The sequence below is a fragment of the Saccostrea cucullata genome, unplaced genomic scaffold (genome assembly GCF_032062105.1).
Source record: "Saccostrea cucullata isolate Sc308-1 unplaced genomic scaffold, CSIRO_AGI_Scuc_v1 ctg7613, whole genome shotgun sequence".
NCBI classification, from domain to species: Eukaryota; Metazoa; Mollusca; class Bivalvia; order Ostreida; family Ostreidae; genus Saccostrea; species Saccostrea cuccullata.
Window position 1 is genome coordinate 83,932 of NW_026941222.1, and position 27,989 is coordinate 111,920.

Sequence of the window (27,989 nt, forward strand, 5' to 3'; positions counted from 1 at the left end):
TGTAGTTACTTAAAATGAACAGATGTGTGTATGTACATGTGTGCATTTATGAGAGGTTGTTGTTCTTTAAGTACTAGTAAATGTGCATGTGGGTACATGTAGATAGGTAGGTGTAAAAAATGTTAATTAAACAGTGTATTTTGCATTTTTATTTTTTTGAATTTAATGACTATTTATACTAGGCGTTTCATTAATTTTAGGAGACTCTGCATGGACATTCCAATGAAGTTTATAGCGTCGAAAAGTAGCTGCAGTTTTTCTTTAGAAGAAGCAAATATTACCCTTCAAGACGGCAAGAATCGACCTTATGTTCATAAAAAGAACCAGTTATTTTATAACATTCATGACTTTTTTCTTCAAAATCTTTATCTTTTCATTATCGTATATCGTTATATCTAGATTAATCATTGGAAATGAAAACAACGTATTGTTTTGTATCTAAACGTTTGATCATATTTTTAAGGGCACTGCCTTAATCCATGTAATGTATTCATTACTAACATCTGGAAAGGGCATCGGTATAGATTATCTGGTCTAGTATTGAACTACGGGACCCAAAGGACGAATTTACCTTTAACAGATTTCTGTTCAGATACATATGATGTCGACAATATTTACTCTAGATATATGTCTGTAGAATGTAAAGATTGGAAATATGGTAAGTAGATACAGGCCTCAAAACACAGTGTTTAAAGATTATTAAATTTTATGTCAACTTAATACAAAATCATCATTGCGTGAAGGTTTTCGTATTTCCTTATTGACTATTTCAACTAACTAAATGTTCATTATGATCATCATATGTTGATTGTTTAATAGCAAGAATGTCAAGTTTAAGTTAATCATATAAAACGTCATTTTTTTTTTTTACTATTTCTTGTAAAATATTATTCAGATTGGAGTAATGATTAATTTAAGTTTATCATATAAAACGTCATTTTTTTTACTATTTCTTGTAAAATATTATTCAGATTCGAGTAATGATTAATTTAAGTTAATCATATAAAACGTCATTTTTTTTTTACTATTTCTTGTAAAATATTATTCAGATTGGAGTAATGATTAATTTAAGTTAATCATATAAAACGTCATTTTTTTTTTACTATTTCTTGTAAAATATTATTCAGATTGGAGTAATTTTGCGCTACAAAATATAAGCAAACAATTATACAATTTCCACATTTTGTAGATTATTCTAGTGTTCTCTGCAAATATGAAAGTGATTGTGGGGAGAATGCTGAATGTATCTCACATGGTGCAATTGGTATCTGTCACTGCAAGCCATACCATATCAGGATCAGTGGTTATTGCTTCAGGGGTATGTGTTTTTTTTCTGAGTAAGGAACAATGTACATGCATTTTATTTGTCTTGTTTTAAAACTCTTGCAGTACGTAATTTTCTTAAGGACATTGGCAAAGTTTCTGGCATTAGTATAGAAATTTTTAAAAACTTTTGAACAGGTTTTGTGGTACCAAATATGTTTAATTCTGGTTCGTTTAACCCACCAAGCTAGCCTTCGCTTTGTCGAATCAATGTTTTCACAATTCTCAATGCATTTCCTATGTACAGTGTTGATAAAAAGGGCCTACATTACTTTAAACCACACGATTTCTCTAAAATCCATTTATTTCATAGACATTTTCAGTAAAAACCATTACTGTATTGGTATTTCCGATGACATGTATATATCTTGGATGAAAGAAAAATATAGAAACAAGACACAGAAATTCCAGCACTGTTCTTTTATTTTGAGTTACTTTCCTTAACATCTAATCATTATTCATAATGATCAAGAGTTTCTATCATGTAATTTACAACGTTATTGGAAACAAATTGTCATAAATATATTTGCATGGATTTATTATAACTTAAATTTATGGTTACTAAATAGTGCACACTTCACATGACCTATACTATAGAACTCTTCTCATCCTGTTACCTAACCTTCACTACTTTCAGCATATGTCACATTTTTGCCCTTCCCAGCATTATTATGGTAACTGACGACCTGGTGACTATCTACCGATTTTGTTTACACAATGTACAACAAAACCATCCGAGTCACCGCTTTTCTTTCTTGCTGTATAATCTATTCTGACCGTTTAAAATACATGTGCCTTTGTTTACCTCTGTAATATACGTTTTATTTATTTCCACCGCCTAGAGAATTCCAAACGGAAGATCACTCTCAATGACTGTTTTAATAAGTGAAAAAACATGTATCAAATCTTTTTTTTTCTTTCCGGAAACCTTGCCTTACTAATGACCTTAATAGAGTCTTTTTGGACAATATTATATTAATCAGCAGATAATGTTATTAGAAAAAGGATATTGAATTGAAGATATATTATAATACCTCTAATATAATATTATCTAAATTAAACTGTATGTATAGTTTCATGCTTATTGGGAAGTGGACACGGAGAAAGAGAGACATTCTGTGCATTTTCAATGCTTGTAAAGGTGTTTATAGTGACAATATATCGTTTGTTGGTCAGTGATTCCACCTGACAATTGTATTTATTGATATTACCAAAATAATGAACGCAAATCGCCTCCCAGTATAGCTAGAAGCTTTGAGTAACCTAGGATTCAAAATGTATTTAACAAATGAATTGTTTGTAATCGTAAGCATATAGAATATAAATTTAAAAAAAGAATAAAGATTACCGTTTATTAAGCAGTGAAAAGAAAAACATTCGTTGAGCCTAATAACCTGTGGGATTTTTTTGCAAGCGAAAATATGTGTAGAATCCGTAGTAATGCAAAATGCAATTCTCATTTTCATTCAGCTGAACTGTCAGTTGAAGCCATGTTGGTACCTCATATGATAATCTGACAAGGTAAATATGGGTCCTATGCAAGTACATATTTAAAAAAAGATATTTGTTAATACATACCCACAGAATATACTGTCAAAAAGGATACATTTTAAGAGGCAGTCCACCGAGAAACCAGGCAGTATTGTATTGATAGGCGGCACATCGAATGTGACGAATATTTGATATTTTATTGAAAACACTATCAATGTAGTCCAAATGGAATAATGTAATCTAAGATTTGTTTGAAAATTCCTTATTTAGTAAAATATCCTTTTCTTTCGTGTTCTTGAGATCCCCTATATATAATCTATTGAATTTAGGTCAGAAACAAAGAACTGTAACTTCCAATACATTTTTAACAGGACTATAATTCACGCTGAACTAAATCTAGAAATATTTCATTTTTCTGTTTTAAAAATAAAATCGTAGGGAAAAACACTTTTGATATAGTATACAGTTAAGGAATGGTTACGAGGGAAATAGCAAATTTATGGTTCCCCGAGGGAGGAAACTATTTCCCGAGGCGGCGAAGCCACCGAGGGAAATAGTTTCCTCCCTCGGGGAACCATAAATTTGGTATTTCCGAGTTCACATTCAATAACTGCTTTATTATACCGAAACAATCATATGCGATTTAATTTTATTTTACAGATATTCCGACATTGAAAAAACTGTAGAGGCATAATTACAAAATTAATGCATGCAGTTTAACACATTGTATGACAAGTAATGCACCATGTCCTAAAACAATTAAATTATTTTTTAAGAAGTATGTTCACTGACATTTAGAAGAATCATCGTTGTCTTTATTTAGCTAGAATTCAAGTATGATTTTGAGATCGCATGTCGAAATGTTTTGACGTCATAGTTACAATGCTAATAACATGACGTCACAGACTCGAGATTCCTTGAACCCTCCACCCACTGAACACTTTCATTGGTTAAAATTACTAATAAGTATCCGTGCGGGAGTAGTTCCAAGGAGTAGCTCTGATTTTCCAGGGAGTAGTCTTCAGATGAGTGAAATAGTCTCTTCTTGGGGGAAATATACAGTTTTATGGTATTGATTTTATATAGAGTAAGTGCAGTTGAGGTATAATAAACGTTTTTATGAAATTTTGCAGTGCAAGAGTTATCTCTCGTGGCATTGGTAAATCTGCTACATACCTTACTATCGAAATCCTAGTTAAAAAAATAGAATCGATAAACGAAAGAAAATTATTAAACAAAAAAATAGCTACTTTATTTTCAAAATAAAACTCATTTTCGCCTTCAAACGTAATATTTGGATAAAAATGGACTGTATTATTTAAGGAATGAAGCTAATTTCAACTTATGTTATACGATATAACATAACTTGGGGCAGTTTACGCTTTATAAACCGCGAAGAGGTTTATAAAAAAGCGTAAACTGCCCCAAGTTATGTTATACCCGGTATCGTATAACATAAGTTGAAATTAGCTTCATTACTTATAATTTAATTTCAGTGTAGTCAGTGAGACAATTTTTCCTCTGGAAATAGGCTTCAAATATAGCATAATTTAAAAGTAACGTCAAGCGGAGTAATACGTTTTTGACGTAAGTCATTGTGACGTAGGCAAGTTATGTTATCCAAAATATTATATGTTCCTCTGAATGATTCAGCCAATGAAATTGCTTGATACAAGTAAAATTAAATTATTCAGGTTGAATCCACGTTTCAATTGATATATCAGTGACGTCATATACCTGACTAATACTGCGTCACAATCAAATTGTTACAAAATTTCCAGATAAAAAATTGTAAATTCTTTGCGTAAAATGTTCAATTACTCTACACATTGCATTATCCAAAATGTTAAATAATATTTTTTATATCTTATAAATGTCTTTTTAATATTATAATGTACGCAAAAATAATAAATTTTTTAAAGTGTTTATAATGAACATTTCTTATGTAATTGGGATGTGAAAGTTTTTTTTCTTCCGATTATCAAGGACTCGTGAATATTTTAGATATACGCAAAATTTAATTTAACGAAGTGAAAAAATGTGTCAGAAACATCTCACAAAATTTGACGTTTTTATGCAAAAAGCCCTGTCTTCCCTAAACTCCTATTCATTTTACACAGATGGACAGACTGACAAACAAATGAAATTTAATGCCCCCTACCTTTAGCGAAAATGGGGGGGGGGCAATAAATGTCCTTGCTGTTCTTGAGAAGAAGATGTATGTTGGAAAAAGTCCCCTTCATATTTACATGTAAATTGGTTGAAATTGGCCCAGTGGTTCTTAAAAAGTTAAGAATGTGAAAGGTTTGCAGACAAACAGATGGACGACAGAAAAAAACAGTACATTTCAGAAAACAGTATGCTTGTAAATAGGTAATCAAGGTGCTTTGGGTAGCAAAATAAAGCTAAACTGGTATATCTAATTCATCCGCAGAGCTTTGTATATTTTAAAATATGCACAACCTTTTCAACTCTTATAATAATTATTTAAGGAATCACTATCTCGTTAGTATGGTATGCCAGGGCATCAACAATAGTGGGAAACATGGGATAATTTGCATAACGGGCGAATCCCTTTATGCATAAATTATCCTATGTTTCCCAATATTGTTGATGTCCCTGGCATACTATACTATCTAGACAGTGATTTCTTATATTTCCATTTCAATGTGAAATAAAATTGTAGATTTAGACGTTAAAAATGCAGACATAGATTTAAATTACACGAGGATTCCAATCCCAATTTCAATAGTCCTCGCCCACTGACGTCAAACAGAACGGCAGGCGCACGAGATTTTCATGCATATTTGTCCTCCTTAGTGTCAGACTCAGAGACAGATGCGCACGAAATTTGCATGCATTTTAGGCCTCTTTAGCTCCTCACCTATTAACCCGTCTAATTTACATTCCGATAGAATTATCAAGAGTTATTACAGGAAAACTAGGAATGGAAATATTTGAAATATTTATATCACCATGTCTGATTCAAGGGAGAACCAGAAATATGACCAGAAGTATATCTGTTGAATATAAAATATGTACATGTCTACTGTGTATTTTTAGTAATTTGTTTGTTTGTTGTGACAGCAACTGTTATGGCAGCTTTTGGAAAAGGTTGAAGTTTCTCAAATGTAAGTCAAACTCCAAGGTCAAGGTCAAAGGATCAAAATTGATGGTATCAAAGGGAAAGTCTTGTCCCAAGGAATACACATGTTAAATAAGAGAGAAATCCCTAGTACTTCCTCACCTGTTCAAAAGTTATTGCCAAGGTAAAAGTTAAATTGGGTTCAACTCTAGGGTCAATGTCAAAAATATTTATATCTGTTGAAAGTTCACAGTGATTACACATGTTAAGCATGAAAGTCCTAGCACCAACTGTTCAAAACTTAGGCCAAGTTTAAGGTATTTTTCTTGTAAAAGTGGGTCAAATTCCAAGGTCAAGACCAAGAGGTCAAAATTGGTAGTACCTATTAAAAAGTTTTGCGAAAAGAAATTTACCTATGAAATGTGGAAGCCATGTGTATAGCCCAATCCACTTAAAACTTATGGGCAATGTTAAAGTTTCTGTGGACGTACAAATAGACATAAACACAGGAAACAAAATATGTACATATAGTCAAATGGAAAAATTTTCTACTATTATGGAGTCATAAGATCAATTGTCATCTCAGGTACAGGGAGTCAGTGTCTAGGGAGATTAGACAACCCCCATCCAGTATGGAATTTGCAGTTACATGTATTTATATAACTTAAGACTATTTGCTGAAGGGAATAAAAATGACTTTGGACATCCTCCCCCTTAGAAAACAGGGCCCCCTACATCATTGTTTTTATTATTATTTTTTTATTTGCTTCTCAGGAAATCTTGGGCTGGATTTTTTTGACTGTGGTGTGACACCCCCCCCCCCTGGTTTCCGAAAAAAAAAATTCTGGATCTGCGCCTGAATGTCTGCAACGGGAGATAACTTGACAATGTGAAATTTGTCGACTGTGGCATGCGATGATCTTTGACCCTTTTGAACTTCAACCTAACATTTGCATTTATTTATTTTTATGCAATCTATACTAAATCTTACCGAATTTCATAGGTCCTGACAACGAATTCATGAAAGATAATCCATATAATCCAATTAAAACACAAATAATGTTAACTGACCACACTGCATCGTCAGCATACATGTGCTAAATAATCTCATTTGGCAAACCTTTGCTAATTCCGTCGCCTTCATTAGATAAAGTATGAATCACTGAGGTGTGCCGAGTGGTGATATCTAAAAATATGATAATGGGTGACGCAAACCCAATGTGAATGTAGAAATTTTCAATAAGATGTTCACATGTAAAACAGTTAAGTACAAGAACAAATTTCATACTATCATTATAAACGATGTTTTAACATACGAGGGCTGATCAAAAAGTTCGTGAACTATCTATATATCTACAAAACCACAATTCAGATTGGAATAAAATTTGATACACACATAGCCATACACAAATTCTATAACTAGCGTAATAGTATGCTAAATAAAGTTTTATTCCTCGTTTATGACGTCACAATATGAAAATGACGTCACTATGTATGTCACTTGTGACTAAAAATGTTGTCTCATTCTTACTCGTTCAACAAACGACTGTACAATTAATTGTATATCTTAGGAAGCCCTAACTGCCGTAGCATATAAAAATTTGTACACAATTTATTAAGACCAATTACTTCCTATAAATTTAATGAATGATTGGAATGATCGTTTTACTGAGGGATGGCAGATGGTTAAAAATGATACCTGTCATGTTGCCCAGTGAAAGCAAGTTTGAAAAGATATATGTTTTTAATTAAGCAATTAGCAATCAAAGACCTCCAAATTACAGTTTGAAAAATAGTTGAATATTTGAACAATGACATAATTATTAAATACCCAAGATATTGTTTACTTTAGATTTTAATCATATTAGATATGATAAAAAGGAGGCACCAATTCGCTATCCATCTTGAATAAAAGTCTCTCCCGAGACAGAAGATATGTGTTTTAATGGTCGCCATGCTTATTTTTGGAAAGGATAATCTTATCCACCCATTCTGTTGCCGAGATTTGATTATTTCTGACAAATGAACTGTTCTTGTTATAAAAATTAACTGACATGGACAGAAATATAAAACTCGGAAAAATCTTTCAGCTTTTGTGACAGAACGCTAAGGAGGGGGTCACGTGATCGCCACTATCTCGTGATTCGCGCATGCACAGAGTGGCGGCTGATGTTCATTAAAATTGGAGAGGACTAATGTATAATATAACCAACACTGAAACCAAAAATTGTTTTCTTTATGGAAGCTATTCAATTAGTTCGCGAACTTTTTGATCACCCCTCGTAAGAAGAAGGTACAGTTTTAATACAAATAAAGCCCTATATTTTTCTAAAATATGAAAGTGATATATGAAGTTAAAATTCATTCTTTCTGAATCATAGAAATTCTTTGCAGTAAGAATACACAAATGGTTTTTCTCAAATGACCTCCTAAATGGCAATTGTGACGTCATTAACTTGTGCATTTTCCCGTATTTTCTTAAAATGTTGCAGAAAACATAAATTTTTAGTGGAATTTTCTTTCAGAAAACGTACTCTGCCACCGTCGCCCGGAAAGATTTTGTGATATGTGATTTTTCATAGCTGGTTGCACAATATATCCAAAATTTAAAGTGGGCGACGATGGCAGACACTATTTTCTAAAGGAAAATTAACAGAAAAACGAGTCATTTTGAGGCTTTTCTGGATTAAACTAAAAAATGTACGAAATTAATGACGTCATATTTAAAGAAAGGCTCTTCTTCATGCCGTATTCTTTAATGATTTATCATATTCATCTACTCAACTATTGTTAAAGCCAATTTCATAACTTTTTAAGAACATTAAATTTTTAGGGCACAATAAAGCTCAAACCGTACTGTCTTCTTTGCCATCTAGGTCTATTTTTAAAAATGTGTGAGAGAGAGACTGTTTGTGTGTGTGATGGTGGTGGTGGGGGGATAGGCATTGACAAATTAATTGATTTGTATTTTCAATGGGCTTTTTTCCAGACCAAGTACTAAAATCAGTTTGCACATTTTGATAAATTCATCAAAAACATTTTGTACCCAAATAATATTTTATGTCATTGAGAAAGTAAATCTAAAAAGTTCCAAATTAAGGGTAAAATATTTATCAGAATCTACATGTAGTTAAGTAATCTACTTCATTAATTAAATTCTGTTATTTCACACTGGTAATAAATTAAGTATACAGAATACATATATAAGGCTCTTGGATCATATGGTCACCAGAAAATTTTATGCTCAGTTTGACGAATACATGTACGGTGATAATTATAGAATTATTTGGACTTTTTCCTTGGAAAGTCCAATATGAAGGAGTGTGTATTTAGAGGCAAACACCTTAGTGTGGGTATCACTGTCTCATTACAGCATCTAGTTACACTTATCGTTACATATATAATTGTAAATATACCTTTATTGTTCAATGTTTGGTCTTGGTTTCGTTATTTCTCCATTCATCAGAAAACAGTCACTTTTATATCCAGTCGTCACTTAAACCACTCCTGAAATAATTGTGTTCACAAAATGAGGGGCAGTCTAATTTGGTTTTCTTTCCCTAAGTTGCTTCGTGTTCTGTTTGACTTTGAAGCGGATGAACCACTGGGCACAATGCAAATATCCGATGCCGCCAATTTCAAAACTGCCTTACACACAAATCATCATGTAGGATAAATAACGGGAAACGGAAAATAAACTGTTTTAACACAGAACTTGAAAACAAATTCATCGTTTTCAAGATAGATGAATGAATTAGCGTCAATGGATTGTTGTGAGTGAAAATTGAGATGGTCTGCTTCTCATCATTTCCGCTGTGTGAATCCCCGCTGTCACACTTTTAATCAACCCCATGTATTATGACATGAGCTGCGGTCATGTCATAATACTCTGACCTAAATTAAGCTGCAATTTCAACATTTTCTCGCCATCAAAATCTAAGCCTGTCAAACGCACAAGTTGCCATACTATTACTTACAATTTGTTGATATTTAACATTATACTCTGTTGCGATTGCATTAACATTATCTACTGGTGTCTTAGTATGTATAATTTTTGTAAATGTGCGGTTTCAAAGATCATGAAGATATGGAAAAAAATCACGGAAAATTATTCATTTTCGATGATGTATCTACACTAACACAATGAGATTAAAAAAGAGAAAAAATAAGCTTTAAAAAAAAACTTATTTTTGCCATTAAAATTCCAATATTGTAAATGATTTGCTTTCTTTATGCTTGTGTCTTCCGATCCTACAGTGTATTGTAATTTATTCTTTACAGAGTATTGGATGTCAGAGTGAATTTGTGAAGAAATTGTGAAGAATGATAGTAAAATTTCAAATATGTATTATTTCATGTAGCGTAATAACAATTACACAATCTGTCTATTTCTTCTTTTTAATTTAAACATGCATTTTTTTTTTATTTTAAACACTTACAGTGAATTATTTGTATATTTACAAATTTAAAGAAATATCCATGTATAAAAAAAGAATTTAAATAGAGTGGAACTTGGATAAGGCCGAGATTATCTTTTTTTACACTGGCTGATATCGATTTTTTTATTAAGTTGAATTCACGAGTGTTTTAGCATTACTCTCTTTGAAATATTTAATAATTAAGAAATACATAGACTAAATTACTTTTGAGAAATTTCAAAGAAAAAACTTTTTTTAGCAAAACTTTTGACAACAGATCTTGTCGAAATGGTTCTGGAGCTATTATTAGGTACATGAAGTTGCCAAAATAAAAAAGGACATTCTATCATAGTTCAAAATGTAGTGTCTACAAAATTACTTTCTTTATTCCATGTTATGCAAAACAATCCAACACCCCTAAGTACCTATGGTTATCGGATATTCCACCCATTAATTCTCGATTATGAGCAATATGTGCTCAGCATGTATTCTTTAGATCTAAGGAGGTATCACATTGCCCATCCTGCAGAACATGCAGAAGTCGCCATGGTTTTCAGTCACTCAGTTAAATGAAAAAAATACACTTTATTGCCTACATATAAAGAAAAATTATGCTTAAATAAAAGAATGCATTTTTTTTTTAATTTTTATAATGATGTACATATAAATTTGAATTTTTAAGTCCAGAAAATTTTTTTATCAGTATTGCTTTTTCCTTAATTATTTTATTTTTATTATATTTTTAAAAGCTGTTTAATAGCAGTATAGATAGATAGTCTTTCTAAGAAAGGAAACACCCGTGTGCAGAAGTTCCAAGTTGCATTTGGAATTTCCAAGAAAATCACTTGGAATTCTTCATTTGGAATTTCTGAATCACCATTCGAAGTATTGGAACAACTTTCCAAATAGTTCCAAATGACTTCCGTTTTGTTTCCGAATGACTAAAACTCATACTATTACTTCAAGAAATTTCCAAATGACTTCCAAGCTGCTTCCAAATGACTTCCAAATGACTAAATTGATGTATTAAACAAATTAACGCAAGGTTTCCATTGGCTTATTTAAACATGTTATATAGATAACCAACAACCAGCGATTTGAAAATATATTCATCACAAAAACATTATTCTCCTGGCATCATTTAATAATATATTTATTCAAAGTATTTAGAAGTAAACAAACCTCCCCGGTAAACTACTATCCTGTAAAAATGTTCTATGAATTAAAATATCAACTCAGATCATTATGCAAATTCAAATCACAATTACATGTAAAAGTCAATACAGGTGAATCAAGGTTTTTGCTTGGTTCATGAACTTACAGAAATGATAAAAGTCTGACACGTTTATCATCAAGACCATGATGTATCGAGGCAATAAATAATTTTAAAAATATTGAAATGCACTTTTCACACAGTTTCAGTAAATTCAATTTGAAACTGTCCACTGATATTATTGTTTTTCCAAGGGAAAGTGAAGATACATGTACCACTGGAGGAGTCACACACTTAAAATGTAAAAATTATCCTTTGGATAAGATTTATCATTCATTCAACGTGATCATGATGCAACTCGATGCAACACTTACACTGTTTAGGTGTCAAATCATGGCTGACGGAAAATAATCCCGGAATCTTCCCTTCCGATTCGGGCATTTTGAAACGAGACTGGAGCTGAATTTTTTTTTGAGATGAAAAACAACATGTAAACTTCCTGTATTGACCAGATTTATTAAAATTTAGGGCGTGCTGAATTTTCTATATACTGTCAAGAGTGGGGAGTGATTAGGCCCTGGACTAGATTTTCAAACACCTGCTCGACTTCGACCAAAAGAATCTTGCGTGCCTTGCTGGATGGCTATGTATTTTTTGGTACTAAAATCTTTATAAAGAATGGTTTTACAAGATCTGAAAAGGAAACTTCTGAGAAGTTCGTTTTGAATTTATTACACCTACTCAAACTTGTGCATTTTTGGTAAGAATATATAGCAGAAATTAATACTGTTGTGCAACCTTTAGATTTGATCCGCCTGATTTCAAAATCTATGAGGTCGAGCCCGAGACAAGACTTCGAGCCCGATCAGTTGATAACAATAACATCTGCTCATAAAATATACAGACTAAGATAAATCTCTGCACTTCCAAATGGTTCCATGTAAATTCCAAATTGAGTTAAGATTTTTCTAAATAATTTTTTCGAACTTGGTAACTTGGATATTGTGGAAGTGAGCGCGTCAAATTATGGGGAAAAGGGTACCAGATTCCCGGAAGTTGACATCATTTCCTGGTTAAACAAGAGGTGAGAGGAGTACTAAATGGGTAGAGATATCACACTGGTAATTGACCAATCAAAATAAACTTAGTCAAATGTAGGTCCATACATATAAAATTGATTTTCCTTTCTTTTGAGACATTTTTCTATTCTCTCCCAAGCCATTTTTATAACTAGGCACCCGTGCCTAGTAAGTTTTATGTACTTTTCTGACAGGAACTTTTTTTCCGGGCATGGGAGGCTACTTCCTGTGATGCACACGGAATGTTTAAACACATTAAAAAACACGCGGATTTGAGGTAGCCTTGTTTGCAGATGGAAAAAGTCAGAAAATGCCGTGAAGGTACCGTTTTGTGCGTAAGGGTGTGTCAGCTAGTGTGACATGTAATGTTTAATAGCTCCTGCTAAATATTTTTTTCAAGTAAACAATTACAGTACCTGAATTTTTTTTTTACGATTTTTTTAGTGAAAAGAATTACCGTTGTGATACCAAGACGCAACCTGGTTAGCTATTTTAATATTTTTTATTTAAATGTAAAAATATCACTGATAGAAGTAAATGGAGGAATGTATCAAGTTTATTTTTCTTTAACCAAGAAATCTAAAAACCTAGGATCTACCCCCCTGAAATCTGCTGCCGTTAATTGTCTTGCCAGCGTTTGGGGAATATGGGTGATTTGCATCAATTACACTTTTATTGACTTCATTAGTGCGCATAAATTGGACGAGATTTCTTTGCATGTTAATGTTTACTGTTCAGATTTGTGTTACATCTTGAAAAATGAACATTTTCAATAATGTATTAATTAATATACTGCCGTATGAAATAATTATACATATGCGATAGTAGTAGAATATATGTAAAACATGTAACTTAGTAAAATGGAATAAACTTCAGTGGATTTACATCGTTGATAATTTCTTTGGTAACATATTTAGATGCTTACAAAATTTATAAATAACAGTCTTAGTAATTAAGATGAGATATATATATAACACCCAATATATCATTATCGAATACAAGTCGTATAAGACTAAATAACAATTAGGAATAGAAAATACGGGGAATATAAAATGAAAAACATGAAAAAGAAAGGCGATATATATTTTTATTAATTTAAATAATTTACATTATTTGATTTTTTAAAATTAAAAGTTCAAAACAAGTTTTATCAGTATTGCTTTTGCTTTAGCTTTTTCTAAAGTGATTTTTTTTCTTTTTTGACCCCATGTTGTTAGTGTCGATTGATCGACTAAAAAGAATAACAGTCCATGATTTTTATCACATCTTTGAAACCTCAGTCTCGGTTACTGCTGCATGAGAAGATAATGTTTATGCAATTGCAGCAGAGTATATGTTACATATCAACAAAGTGTAAGTTTGGCGACTTGTGCTTTTGACAGGGTTAGATTTTGATGGTTAGAAAATGTGGAAATTACAGCTTAATTAAGGTCAGATTATTATGACATGGCCGCATCTCTATCCAATACAAGGGGTTGATTACAAGTGTAACAGCGGGGATTCACGCAACGGAAGAGAAACGGTGAAATGATAAGAAACAGACAATCTCAATTTTCTCTCACAACAACCTACTGACGCTAATTCATTCATTTATCTTGAAAACGATGAATTTGTTTTCAAGTTCTATGTGAAAACAGCTTATTTTTTCCGTTCCCCGTTATTTACCCTACATAATGATTTGTGTGTAAGGCAGTTTAGAAATTGGCGGTTTCGGATATTTGCATTGTGCCCAGTGGCGTATCTACTTCAAAGTCGCAGAGAACACGAGGCAAGTCAGAGAAAGAAAACCAAGTTAGACTGCCCCTCATTTTGTGAACGCAATTATTTCAGGAGTGGTTTAAGTGACGACTGGATATAAAAGTGACTGTTTTCTGATGAATGGAGAAATAACGAAACCAAGACCAAACATTGAACAATAAAGGTATATTTACAATTCTATATGTAATATATATGCCCCTTTTGGCCCCTAATTTGATTGCCCAGCCCTTTTTCCTTGATTTTGCCTTAAAACTCTTAAGAATTTGAACACTTTTTGTTCAACAACTATTCAGAGATTCATTTTCGTTTTCGAGTTATTTGCAAAAGTAATATTTAGGGGCCAACCTTTCAACTCCTTAATAGGGACGTTTAGCGAGAAATGAAAGGTTGCATATTGCTTAGAACATTATTATGAACATCTTTTGATCAATAATACTAATCAAAATTTTTCTCATTTTCAAGATATAAAGCGTCAAAGATTAAGCATTCTGGCCCGTTGTGGCCCCTAATTATGCAACATACAGCCTAAAAATTATAATATATAGTTATAGATTGTTGACATAAACATTTTTGCTTCAGTAAAACAAAATACTGATTGCTAAAGAGTTATTCAATGAATACTTTTGGCCACTTTTTTCCCTTAATGTGATGAGTCGTAACTTTTCTCCTGGTATCATATTAAAGATCTTGACATTCCCCACAAATATTGTTTAGTATGTCTTGACAAAATAATTATACTTTAAAAGATATGATACAAAATGTCTCGAAAATTCACTCATGATTCGTGTCCTAGATTTTGACCCCTACCGAGCTTCCATATTGGACCTTTCTGAAAATTTTTTAATCCAATGTGCAGTTCAGCAATGTGTCGTCTATCATCGCTGAAAATTTCAGCTCTCTAGCTAATGTCGTTTTTGAGTTTACTCACGGACAAGGAGACCCCGGCCGGAAGTGAATTAAAAAAAAATGAAAAAAAAGTATAAGGTTTAGATAAAAATACATTATCTCTAAAATTTTCAATTAAATCGGTCGAGCCATCTCTGAGAAATCTTCTGCACAAGAATTGTAAAGAAAAAGGAAGAATAATAATAAAAGTGAAAAAAAAAAACCCAATAGAATAATAGGAGGGTCTTCCGTTGGAGACGGAAGACCGTCATAATAGGGAGAAAGAAACCGTACGAATACAATAAGGTCTTCCGTTGTAAATGGAAGACCTTAATAAGAAACAGAGTAAAAAACATGTGACCCAACTTTGTTTGGGGAACATAATAAGAGCAGAGCAAACACGGGCCTCCGAAATATCAGAGGTGGGATCAGGTGCTGTGGAGGAGTGGGCATCCCCTGTCGACCGGTCACATCCGCCGTGTGCTCGTTGTCATGATCAGGAAATAACGGAAAAAATCAGTCGTCAATTCAGTGTATAAATAATGGACGAACAATTGGTATGAAAAACGTCAGTCAGCATTTGACTCAATGATAAATTGTATTTGCTGACAAGGTCATTGTATCGACCATAACAATCTGCATCAATGCATTGTAAAATTTTGATCAAATGTTACGTAATTGGGGGCCATTAGGGGTCAAAATGCTCAATCTTGGATTCTTTATATCTCCAAAATGGGAAATATTTTGATAAGCGGTATCGAATTAAAGATAAAAGAATTTAAGACGTCTTTTAAACATTATACAGCCATTCTATATATGCAAAAACATCCCATTAAGGATATAAAGGACTGGCTATTAAATTTTTCTATCCCACATAGCTTGAAAACGAAAAGAAATATCTGATAGAGAGAAGTCTTGATATTATTATGATCTAACAAAGATCATAGTCAAAATCATAAAAAAAATCAGACGGAAGACCTACTGGTTGCTCGCAACGAGATCTCATCTAGTTTTTATTTTATTATTATTATTTCTTATTATTTTGAGATCTAAATAATTACATACTCACGTTTAATATGGAGTTAAAATTTTGTTGGCCAATTCTAAAATGTTTTTATATTCATAAAAGCAGTTTTTGAAAAAATGATGCCATGATGCCACCCCCCCTCCCCTGGTTTTTGCTTGCAATATATGGACTCTTAAATAATGATGTATATGAAATGAACTTTCTTTATTTACATAAAATAAAATTTCGTAAAAGAGGAATTTGTAGGAGAAAAGGTTTAAAAGATGAAAGATTGAAAGAACTTGGATAAACCTAAGACTATACACATAAAAATAGTTTCTCTATTTATACTGTAGGTACGTGCAAGAATTATTTTGCCACTAATAGAATTTAACTCTTTACTATTTTTCTGGTAAATTAAAATGAAAAACCAAGTTTAGAAAATTTTCCAAATTTCACGATAAATACCATACCCGATTGAAATAAAACCGCTCTCGATCGAAAATAATTCAAAATTTATAAAGTAATCAAATCATAGGCAACTGCCACCTATAATACACGTATAAAAAAAATAAAGTACATTTTGAACTATACTAGTCAAAATTTCTAAGTCCCCAGGCAAGTTTTTACTTTACACCGCTCTTATATTGAATTATTTTAACAGTATAATTTATTAAGTATACAGGATAAATAAATAGCAAAACATTTTTTCTCAATATATTTTATTGAAGCGCTGTAACACAATATGCAGAAACGTTAAGGCACCCTAGAAATTCACAACGTTAGATACTGCATCATTCTCCTGAACGAATTCTTCTTCAAAAGAATTCACAGCAAGACAACTTTCCTCAAAGATTTACACTATTTAAGAAAAATTCTTTTATTGAATGTTTTTCCAAGTTGAGACTAGATTCTGCTGCTGGAAAAGCTGTCTCACACTCAGGTCTATCTTCTTCCATACATGCTAATTAGGGTTGAGATTAGGATGATAAGGGGGCTTATCGAAATTGTCTGTGCCTTGTCAACAAAAGTTACATAATCTTCTTACAAGTATTCCCCACTCCTCCAGTTTAACATTGAGCGGAGGGCACTTCCGGTTCCGGTTCCATTGATTTTTCCGAAGTAAATTCTGGGATGATTTTGTGATGTTTGTTGAAAATCTAGCGATTTCTAACGATTAAAAGGAATTTCGGTACGCTTTGTAGGTTTTTCGGGAAGTAATTATAAAGGTTTTAAGTAAAATAAAGTCATACAGTGAAAGAAAACAGAACTTTCGTTAACTACAACCAGCTAGGGCCATTTCAACTTCACTTCCACATTGTTGTGTGGACATAAATCGCATTTTATCCAAGCTTTTTTCTGTTTTTCGATATCAATTAAAGTTAGAGAACACATGGAAGTAAGAAATATGAAGAATACGCCCGAAAAACATATGGAACTCGAACTTCGTGCGTTTTAACAAATACGGTCACAGTCGAGTATTTACATATTCGATTACAATTTTTTCGGCCTTAACAGGTAAGTATTGCAAATTAAAGGCAAACTTGTAAGCAACTAGTAAATTGAAGTTAAGGTTTTTAACTTTTTGAAAAAAAAAACGTGGGGACTTAGAAATTTTGACAAGTATATAATACAACAGAAGAGCCTAATTTAGAAATACAATTACAATTATAGTATTTTCTTCTGTACCGTATATAATTCCGATCGGGATAGGTTTAATTTGGGAAAAATCATACATAATAGGTAAGTTTGACTCCTTTTATTTCTCTCAATATACCTGTTTCCACCAATTTTATGAAGTGACTCAAAAGTTTGTACTTTGTTTTCATAATAGCACGAGGAAAATATTCTGTCATAGTAATGTATTGGATTTTATAACGTATCAAAAATGGGATACTGAATTCAAAAAGTCATTTGCTAAACTCAATTTTGGACCAATTTTTTTTTTCTAAAGAAATATAATATGGAGTCTTATTCATTATAAAATAATTTAATTCTGATTGTAACGCTGTATTTGATTGGATAAAAAATTACTTTATATCGTATAAAATGGGCTGCCTACGTCACAATGACTTTTGTCAAAAGCGTATCAATCCGCCTGATGTTACATTCAAATTTTGTACAAATTGAAGTCATTTTGTTAGAACAATCATCTTTTTTTCTTACATCAAATGAATGAAAATTAAATTATAAACAATGAATTTAATAGCTACCCATTTAATACGGTATAAACTGGGTTGGGGCAGTTTACGCTTTATAAACCGCGAAGCGGGTAGCTATTATTTTATAATTTCATGTAAATTGGTTGAATCTGATTGATCGAAAATTATTTGTTAAAAAACACTATTACAAGCTGAATAATGAAGCCACGCCAATATTGCTTGACGACGGGTCATATTCCAAAAAAAAAAGCGATTGTGCAGAATTTATGTGCGCACGGTTCACTGTTATATGTATTTGTATCAAACATTCAGTATATATAATATAATTAATATTGCATGTAGCTGGCCTCGATTGACAATGGTTTTCTTGAAGTGATAATTTTCAATGTTTCACTCAGCTACATGCAATATTTATATAGTAGCAATAATTAATTCAATAATAGAAACTCAGGAAAAAAATACACTGTATAGTATTCAGGAAAGTTATTTTCTTTTCCAAAACTGAAAAAAAAACTAGGTCCATGTCAATGTATCTATAATGTAATCGAGTATTTTTTTCCAGGCAATGTTGATTTTAATTTCATTTCTTTAGCGGATGTTCCTATTGGTGGTATATGTGTATCAAATATTCAGTGCAGAGGCTCAAACTACTCTGGTGTTTGCTGGAATTTGAGATGTACCTGTAGAGCGGGATGTACTGCCATACAAAACAGTTGTTACCCGAATGCAGGTAACTGATTTTGGCTTTGAAATACAATTTTGGAAACGCCTAATGTTGCCATTTTTCTAAAAATATATGGATGGTATTAAACCAACTTCTGATTTTTTATGCCTATTTATTATTTTATCCCCAGAACAAGTTTTACTTTTGATTTCTTTTTCAACTGAACAGTCAAATAAAATGAAATCTAGACCAAAGTTAGATGCAAATGGGAGATGAATTCTTGCTTTCTCATAATATGAGAATTTATTGCAAGCTGGAGCGTGCTTTTTACTGAAATGGCATCAGTTTATTATTTTTAGGCTTAATTATATACTCTTTTATCATTCTATACTGTGAAAATATCAAATTAAATTTTTAAAAGAAACGAATAGATATAAGCCACAGTAAAAATACGAATTCATTATAATCCTTAGAGTTTCAAAGCAGTACTTTTTAAGGCCATCTTCAGGTTACTGTGACCCCGTGGGGATCCGAATTAGAATATGTCCTCCGTACCCCCTTGCTTGTCGTAAAAGGCGACTAAATGGGGTGGTCCTTCGGATGAGACCGTATAAACCGAGGCCTCGTGTCACAGCAGGTGTGGCACGATAAAGATCCCTTCCTGCTCAAAGGCCGTAAGTGCCGAGCAAAGGCCTAAATTTGCAGCCCTTCACCGGCAATGGTGACGTCTCCATATCAGTAAAATATTCTGGAGAGGGACGTTAAACAGTATACAATCAATCAATCAAGTTACTGCGTATAAACAAGATAATTGGATCTAAAAGATAATTATTGTTTTCAAACTTTAGCACATATAATTATGAGATTTTCTTTGAAATGAAGCATGTACATTTTCCATATACAGGTAAACTTCGTTATCTCGACATCGACGGGACAGTCGGTAAATGTCGAGATATCCGAGGTGTCGAGATATCAGAGTTGAGACTAGACGTCCTTAATTTTACTGCAACCATAGACCTAAACTGAACAGACGTGTAACTACAGGTACCTACATGCCTTCAGTTCAATTAGACTGTAGCTCGTTTTTTTCAGCTATCTCTCTTAAAAGAAAATCTAAGAAGTTATTCAAAAATGTTATTTATGAAATGCTTTCTTTTTATCGAATTATTCTCATTTTACTAAAATCCGTCTTCCATCCAGCATTCGATCCGCGTGCCACAAGCACTGTCAGAACAGGATACGAAATGCGCTCTATAAACGCCAAACCGGAACGGTACCAAGTTGACTTCCGAGATACGGAAAAAATTAATGCGTATATGTTTTAATAAATAATTTCCTTTCACTTCTTTTTTATTTCATAATCATTTATCATTAATTTTCAAACCAAATTTAACTGGATTTGCGCATTTAACAAATTTAATGATGTTACATATTCCTCCATAGGCTGATGCAATGGTCGTGCATGTCGTAGATTTGATTGATTCCTGTTGAATGCATTTTTACCACAATTTTTAAGTTAAATTGAAATTCAATACGTATATTGTTCATTGTCATCCAGTTACCTTTTTTTTAAATAAAATGATTAAGTTTTGTTAGATTTTAACATAAATAAACGGTTTTACATTTACGAAGAATCGAGAAGATTTATCGATGATATTACCCAAGCTGAATATTAAACAATTAATGTCTTGGAGATGCCGAGGGGGCTTGGGATTCCTCTACAAACACATTTCTACAGAGCAGTATATGTAGTCAAAACATGGGTGTGAAAGGTGTGAATTTCTGACGACGTCGAGATACACGGAGTCGTCCGTGCGTGACGAGCGACCAGCTGACAAACAATTAGGTTAAGAAGAGCAGAAAATTGCCCCGATGTCGACATATACCAGGTAAATTTTGCTCTTGGGACTGTGAATATACGTCGAGATAAGCGGGGTAGTCGACATTACCGAGGTCGACATATCAGCGTTTTTGCAAATCATTTATATAGTAAATAATGCCGGGACCGCGGACAGACGTCGACATATCCCAGGTTGTCGACATATCCGATGTCGAGATACCGAAGTTTACCTGACAATCTCATACTTTTGTGTAAGACAACATAATCATTACTTTATTATTTATTATATAAAAAATGATTAATTTTGATAGAGTAATTTACGAAAAAACGAAAAACTAAAAATGATCGTGGTTTTCTATGACAATTCTCCGGTACACTTCATGCATAATGTGTTTCAATAAACAACATTTCAGAAAAAGTGACTTTAGGTGGGTTTTGTCATTGGAAATGGCAATGCACTGGTACTTTTAATGCAGACGTGTGCAAGGATAATAGATGTACCTGCAAGAGTGGTTTTATATCACACAACCAAAGATGTTTTCAAGGTAATATCAATCCTTTCAACATGGTTAATTATCTGAGTTTTTTAAAGTAATGTAATGCACTATATATAAATTTTTTACACAGTTTACAGATTTTTTATGAAACAAAATCTCTATTGATCATATTATACTGTTTAATAAACGAATCATTCAAAATTTCTATCGGCGCTACACTGATGATATCAAAACGTTACTCATGTAATTTTAAAACTTCTTGATATCTACACTTTTGGAAGCATCAACAATTAATAAACGCAATACTGCAGACTTTCTTATAGTCACTGAGTTATATATTTCTTACTCAACATAGTTAAGAATAAATTAACAGATTAATTCCTTTACTTAATATAAAATTTCCCAAAACTAATCTCAAATGGATCTGTTCTTATAGTAATTGGCGGTTTCCGTGTACATGTATGTCGTTCACCTGTAGACTTTTCAGTTTTTCTTTATTTCTTATTGATTTACAAATTATAACCTTTATTCCTTCTGTTAACCAGTCCATTCATCTCAGAATCTCTTTTTAAAGTACATGTAAAAATCGGTGTTAGAAACATGTGTCTTTTACAAGATCCTAGCTTTTCTGGTATGATAAGAAGCCTTTCCCTGCTCTACCCCGAGTACTGAGTGATAATTTGGAACACTACAATGTCGCCAGCTGTCGAAGTGTTTAACATAATTAATTTTATAGTGTGGTTTTCTGAGTTCATATTTTTGTTATTTGTTATTTATGACTTCAGAGCACTGATTTTCACACATACACGTGTACGTATTCTATATGTATATCGATAATTTTGTTTGACACGTAGAACACGTAGTGCCTTGCAGAAAGGTAAATGAAAAATCATTGCGAATTTGCTATTTTTGAAGTCAAGAATTTGTCCTGCATCTTTTATTATATTCAACACCGTTTAAAAGCAATATTACCTTTTAATTTCTAATTTAGTATCTAATTGTCTTGAAATTCAAACTTTAAAATATGCTAACAATTTAATTTAATTTTATTCAAAAAGGAGAATAAACTATTTCACACCTTACACAAATGTCTGGTAAGGTGCCTTAATATTTTTCGTGAGTAAACATATTAGAGCTGACATGAACTTTTAAAAAGGCATCAGTTTTTATCTTTGTACGACTTACTACATTACTGTACGCCCTTGTCCGCCATATTTCTTCAATTCCACCATATTTATCGAAGATTTTTTGGCCACCTGTACCTGCTATATATAGCCTTGTAGAATTGTTTCACTTGAGTGATTTTGTAGCCTGGCTGTCGCAAGTACACATCTCCGATAGCATAGTTTTAGAAGTCCATAAACTGAATAAACTGACCAAATACATGTTTGAAAAGTAAGAATTCAACCAAACAATAGAACTATACCGAGAATTAAATTATTTTTTAATGCATTTGCTGCAGTATGAAAAAAAACACTTACACGGAATACATTCATGTACAGCAAAAATCCATGCAGGTCGAGAAAACGCGTCAAACGCAGTGATAAAACTTTTACTTGAATATACTGCTATCGTTACAGGGATATGCACATGTCGAAAGAATTATCCTATTTTACTTGTATTGAAAAATGCATCTCAGTAATCCATTGCTAACTCAACAGTAAAAGATGCTTGGACACACGTGGCCCATGCCGATCATTTTATTTGCTCAGGGAAAATATCAAAGGTTGAAAGCTCCGTGGGGCTGATTGAAAAAATGCAAGGGATTTTTTCAAAACTAAACATTACTCTTGTCTGTAAATGTTGCAAATAGAATTTATGATTACATGGTTTAACTTAATTAAATTTATTATAAAGCATTCATTATTACGAATCATTCACCTTTTGAAGATATTTTCCTGTGATAGGAGGGGGAGGGGGGTGTAATAAAACAGGCATATTAACACTCTCATAAAAATAATTTAAGAAAACGTCAGTAACAGATTGATTTCTTTATGATTAATTATTATCAAATAAATACTGTGTATTGACTTTATTAGACCATAGACCTAAATTAGACCTAATATAATTTGATTTAAAGTTATTTATAATTTTATGCACAATGAATGAAAACATACCCCACGCTCCCCCAAAAGTCGAAGTGCTGAAATTCCCAGAAAAAAAAAACGAATTGTAATTTTCTTGTTATATGCACATCTATGTACATTGTGTCCTAAATATCTGCAAAGTTTGACGAAATTGTGTGCAGCGGTTTATTGGGAATTGCGCTGACAAACTGCTCATTTTAATATTCAAGATATGGCCAAAATCTAAATGTAAAAGTGTGGAAATTCCCGAAAAAATAAAGAATTCGGAATTTCCTGGTGATGTGCAAATCTAGACACACATTGACTCCTATAGATATCCGAAAGTTCGACAAAACTCTGGTCAGTGGTTTATAAGAAGTTGTGCTGACCAGAAATTAATATGAATAAATTTCTGGACATAGATAATTAATGATTACTAGAAAAAGCAGATAGAAAGAGAAAGCAACCCCCCCCCCCCCCCCCCCCCATCCCATCCCCCGTGAGAATTCCACATTCTACCTACAATTAGCTTTTTAAAAATTCTCTTGTCTGTTGTCCAGGTTCAGGTTCGACTCGTACGTTTGAGCATAGGTGTCGGAACCGGGGGATGTTTTTTTTTTTTTTTTAATTTTTTTTTTTACAAATATATACTTAGTATAGACATTGAACATTGCGGCGTAGGTTTAGCCTCCCCCCACTTTCCACAGACAAGTCGCAGTATAAAAAAGAGGAAAGTGTTTGTGTTTGGAGAAAAAAATTGTTACTGAAGTTCGAAACTACCCCCCCCCCTTTCCCCCACACGAAATATGATATTCGTGTTTTGGAAAAGGGCATTTCTCCTCTTTTTAAGCTTCTCAGATTTTTTGAATGTATAAAAAAAATTCTTTGCACTTAGCCCCCCCCCCCCGTTCAATTTGCTTCCGACGCCAATGCGTTTAAGAGGGTATTTGAGAAAGTTCCCAATGTACCCATTCCTGTGATGTATATTTAACGTTTATTATATCCCCCGCTTGAAAAGTTGGAGGGTATATAGTAATAGTTATGTCCGTCCGTCGGTCTGTTACGCTTTGGGGTACCCATCTCTTATCCGCAAATCCTCTTATACCACTTATTGAAATTTACTATAACTCACAGAATCTTAGGTTTATTACATATTACCATTGTGCACCTCCTATTTTACTTTTTGATCCGACACGGATTTTGGGTTTAGCGACGACAGCAAAATATGGACTTTGCCATTATAACCATATGGGAGGCGGGGGTATCATTTAGTGAGCTCATTGCTCACAATACCTCTAGTTTCTCTTTCAATTTGGCCGTTTGGGTTAAGTTCTTGTCCAAATTTGAATTATTATTCAATTTATGGAGTTTCGACATCCCGCCTGAAAAAGAAATCTTTGATCGGTCTTAAGGCTTAATAAATGGTACTGCAGAAAGTGCGTAGGATCTTATACCTATTATTGCCCTAAGGGATGGTTACAGAGTGAGAGAGAGAGAGGGAGAGAGAGAGAGAGAGTTAGTTCAATATACAAAAGAGTAAATAAAAATTATCCGTATTCAACCAGTGTCAAGAAACATTACCCTAGCTTTTGAAATTACCTCCCAAATACTCCTACAGAAATTATTTTTATATTAAAAAAAATAGCGAGACTATCAAGCAGGAATACTGAAATCTCGATAGACTCTCTATACTGTAAATCACTTTTTATTCGCGAGAACTTTATTTTCGCGTAATTACGGGAGACAGTGTGATCGCAAAAATTTAATTCTTGCGCGTAATAGTATTCCTTAATAATAATAGTATATAGAACAATAACCACAATTCGCGAAAATGTTGCCTCGCTAATCAAGAATCAATGAATAACTCGCGAAAATAAGGTCTCGCGGAAATTTTTTGATCTACAGTAACAACATAGTTATAAAACATTTATACATTTTTCAAAATGCACATATTTTATGGTTGGAGTGACATATTTAAAAAAAAAATTCAAAATTGAATTCGGCAGAGATGTCTGTCTTCCAAGAATATTTAGATAACGGTCATGTCAATTATTTTTGCATGCTCCCCCTCCCCCGCCTTAAAATCAAATGCCTAGATGTCAATCTGAACAGGGGATGGCATTTCTTCGTGTGTTTGTGTGTTATAGAACGTATAGATCTATGTACACATAAAAAAATTGTATTCTGGTTTATTGCTTTTAAGATTTGAAGTAAATAATTACCGTACATCAAATTACTTGGTTTAGATTTGAGATTAGTACTAAAATAATCAGTTATAATTGACAAATGAATTTTGCGACGCAAACCAACTATATACAGACTATATACATGACTTTGTATAGAATGTATATTAGAACTACATGTATAGATAGACAATTTACAGTTATACTTTATGAACAGCAGTTATAATACACCCCCTCCCCCTTTCAGCCATGCAAATACCAAATTACCAAATAGCTTCTCTTTCCACTTGTGATATTTTCCCTGACCAAAATCTGATCAGCACGGACTAAATGTATCGGCCTGCTAGTCTGTACGGAGTAATGACAGTGTGTTTACTTTTACTTTTACGGAGTTTATTTCTTTTTTGTGATGGATATTTCAATAAATGGAATTCAGGGTGTATATCACTGGACTTGTGCACATCTTCGAACCGATGCAATAACCTTATTACCAGGTATGGATACGTTTACGGCGTTTGAGGCGTTTTCTCGATATGCACCAATTGCTTAGGGGCTGCAAATCAAAGACGCTGATTGTTTTGTTCCATTCAAATGATAATTTCAAAATGTGTTTGCGGATTTTACTGCTTTTATTTCAATTTTTTCTGCATAAATTGGCGCACTATAAAAATACGTACACGCGCAACTAATTTTTTCTTCCAAACTTGCATTTTTTTCTTTTGATTCAAATCAATAATTATTCAGAAATATGGTTATTATGTTGTTTATTGTGGTTTTTAAATGTCTTGATCTCCTCATGTGTTCTCATATGCTTTACCATCGGACATGTGCACAAGTCGATACCCAAACCAAAAACTCATTCAACTGTAACGAGCGCTTTGGGGTATATTATATCGTTAAAATGAGACAAGGTATCTGAAAGAAATATGGCGGAATACGACTATAGTTGGTATGAAACAAGTCGTACATAGATGAAAATGTTGCGTTTTTAAGAATTCATGTCAGCTTTAACATGGCAAAACGTCGATCGGAAAGTGTATAAGTTATTAAGGAATGTATCACCTGTCTTTAAACAGAAAAAATTCAATCTATGCAAATTTTTGCATTGTTCAATAATTTAAAATGCAATGTTTTTTTTAATATTTCATATGTTTAGCTGATGTTCCTATCGGTGGTCTATGTGTGTCGGATATTCAGTGTAGAGACGCAAACTATTCTGCTGTATGCTTGAAATGGAAATGTACATGTAGAGAGGGATATACTGCAATACAAAACAGTTGTTTTGAAGGTAACTGATCATAAAGAAAAAAATTAAGAATTAAAAAGACATAAATGTATACTATGAGTTACAATGTTTGAAACGCTTGCCTGATTTTTCGTGTTTTTTTTTTTCTCAATCTATTTGAATAGTATTTTTAAAAAAATCTGATATATTTTTTTCTATTTTCATATCCCCAATCCAAGGTTAGCAACATACATTGTACCTGTTTTACTATTTTTTAAATAAACGTTGATATAAAATTTTAATTGTCACATCCTGTTTTCGTATTTTCCTGTAGCCTATTAATATTTAAGAAAATATCGCTATTAATATTTTTGTAAGTCGAAAAAAAAAATTGTCGCACCCAACCGTTTATACTTCATTCAGTTAAGATGTCGCTTTCAAATGCATATATGACATAACAACCTCATACTCTTTTGCAAAAATTAGAACATTAGCATTTCTTAAGAAAATGCCGAAGTGAATAATTATGGTCAGGTAGTTTTTGGAAAATTTCGAAAGAGAACTTCATTCTTGGTAAACATCTTAATATACAATGTGCAACATTAGTTTCAAAGAACAAAATTTCAGGTAGCGTGGCTTTTGGTGGGTTTTGTCATTGGAACAAGCAGTGTACTGGAAGTTTATATGCAGACGTGTGCAAGAATAATAGCTGTGTCTGTAAGAGTGGCTATATATCATACAACCAAACATGTTATCAAGGTAATATTTGATGAATTTCAACATTATCAGCAGGGTAAAGTAATTAAGAATCATTTTAGATAATTTGCTGTCTATCTCTCTATTTTAAATAAGTTGGAATATTGAAAAAAGATGTTTTTCTCGGTCAACATTTGTACATACATTATGCAATATTTGTTTCAAAGAACAAAATTTCAGGTAACGTAGCTATTGGTGGGTTTTGTCATTGGAACGAACAGTGTACTGGAAGTTTACATGCAGACGTGTGCAAGAATAATAGCTGTGTCTGCAAGAGTGGCTATATATCATACAACCAAACATGTTATCAAGGTAATATTATATGCATTTCAACATAA

At 32.6% G+C, this 27,989-nt stretch overlaps 1 protein-coding gene across 1 annotated transcript; it reads left to right on the forward strand.

Moving 5' to 3' along the window:
- Window positions 1-425: 425 nt before the first annotated feature.
- Window positions 426-27,989, forward strand: LOC134257455 (prion-like-(Q/N-rich) domain-bearing protein 25). The gene is made up of 7 exons (XM_062740072.1): window positions 426-658; window positions 1,190-1,318; window positions 19,013-19,150; window positions 21,338-21,469; window positions 26,827-26,958; window positions 27,523-27,654; window positions 27,832-27,989. The coding sequence occupies exons 1-7, from the start codon at window positions 628-630 to the stop codon at window positions 27,987-27,989; spliced, it is 852 nt and encodes a 283-aa protein (XP_062596056.1). The 5' UTR covers window positions 426-627.

Excerpts from the sequence above, each read along its gene's own strand:
- LOC134257455 (XM_062740072.1), top strand. The coding sequence starts at position 628 with ATGTCTGTAGAATGTAAAGATTGGAAATATG. Across the intron at positions 1,319-19,012 it reads CAGTGGTTATTGCTTCAGGG|CGGATGTTCCTATTGGTGGT; the intron begins GTATGTGTTTTT and ends TCATTTCTTTAG. Across the intron at positions 21,470-26,826 it reads CAACCAAAGATGTTTTCAAG|CTGATGTTCCTATCGGTGGT; the intron begins GTAATATCAATC and ends TCATATGTTTAG.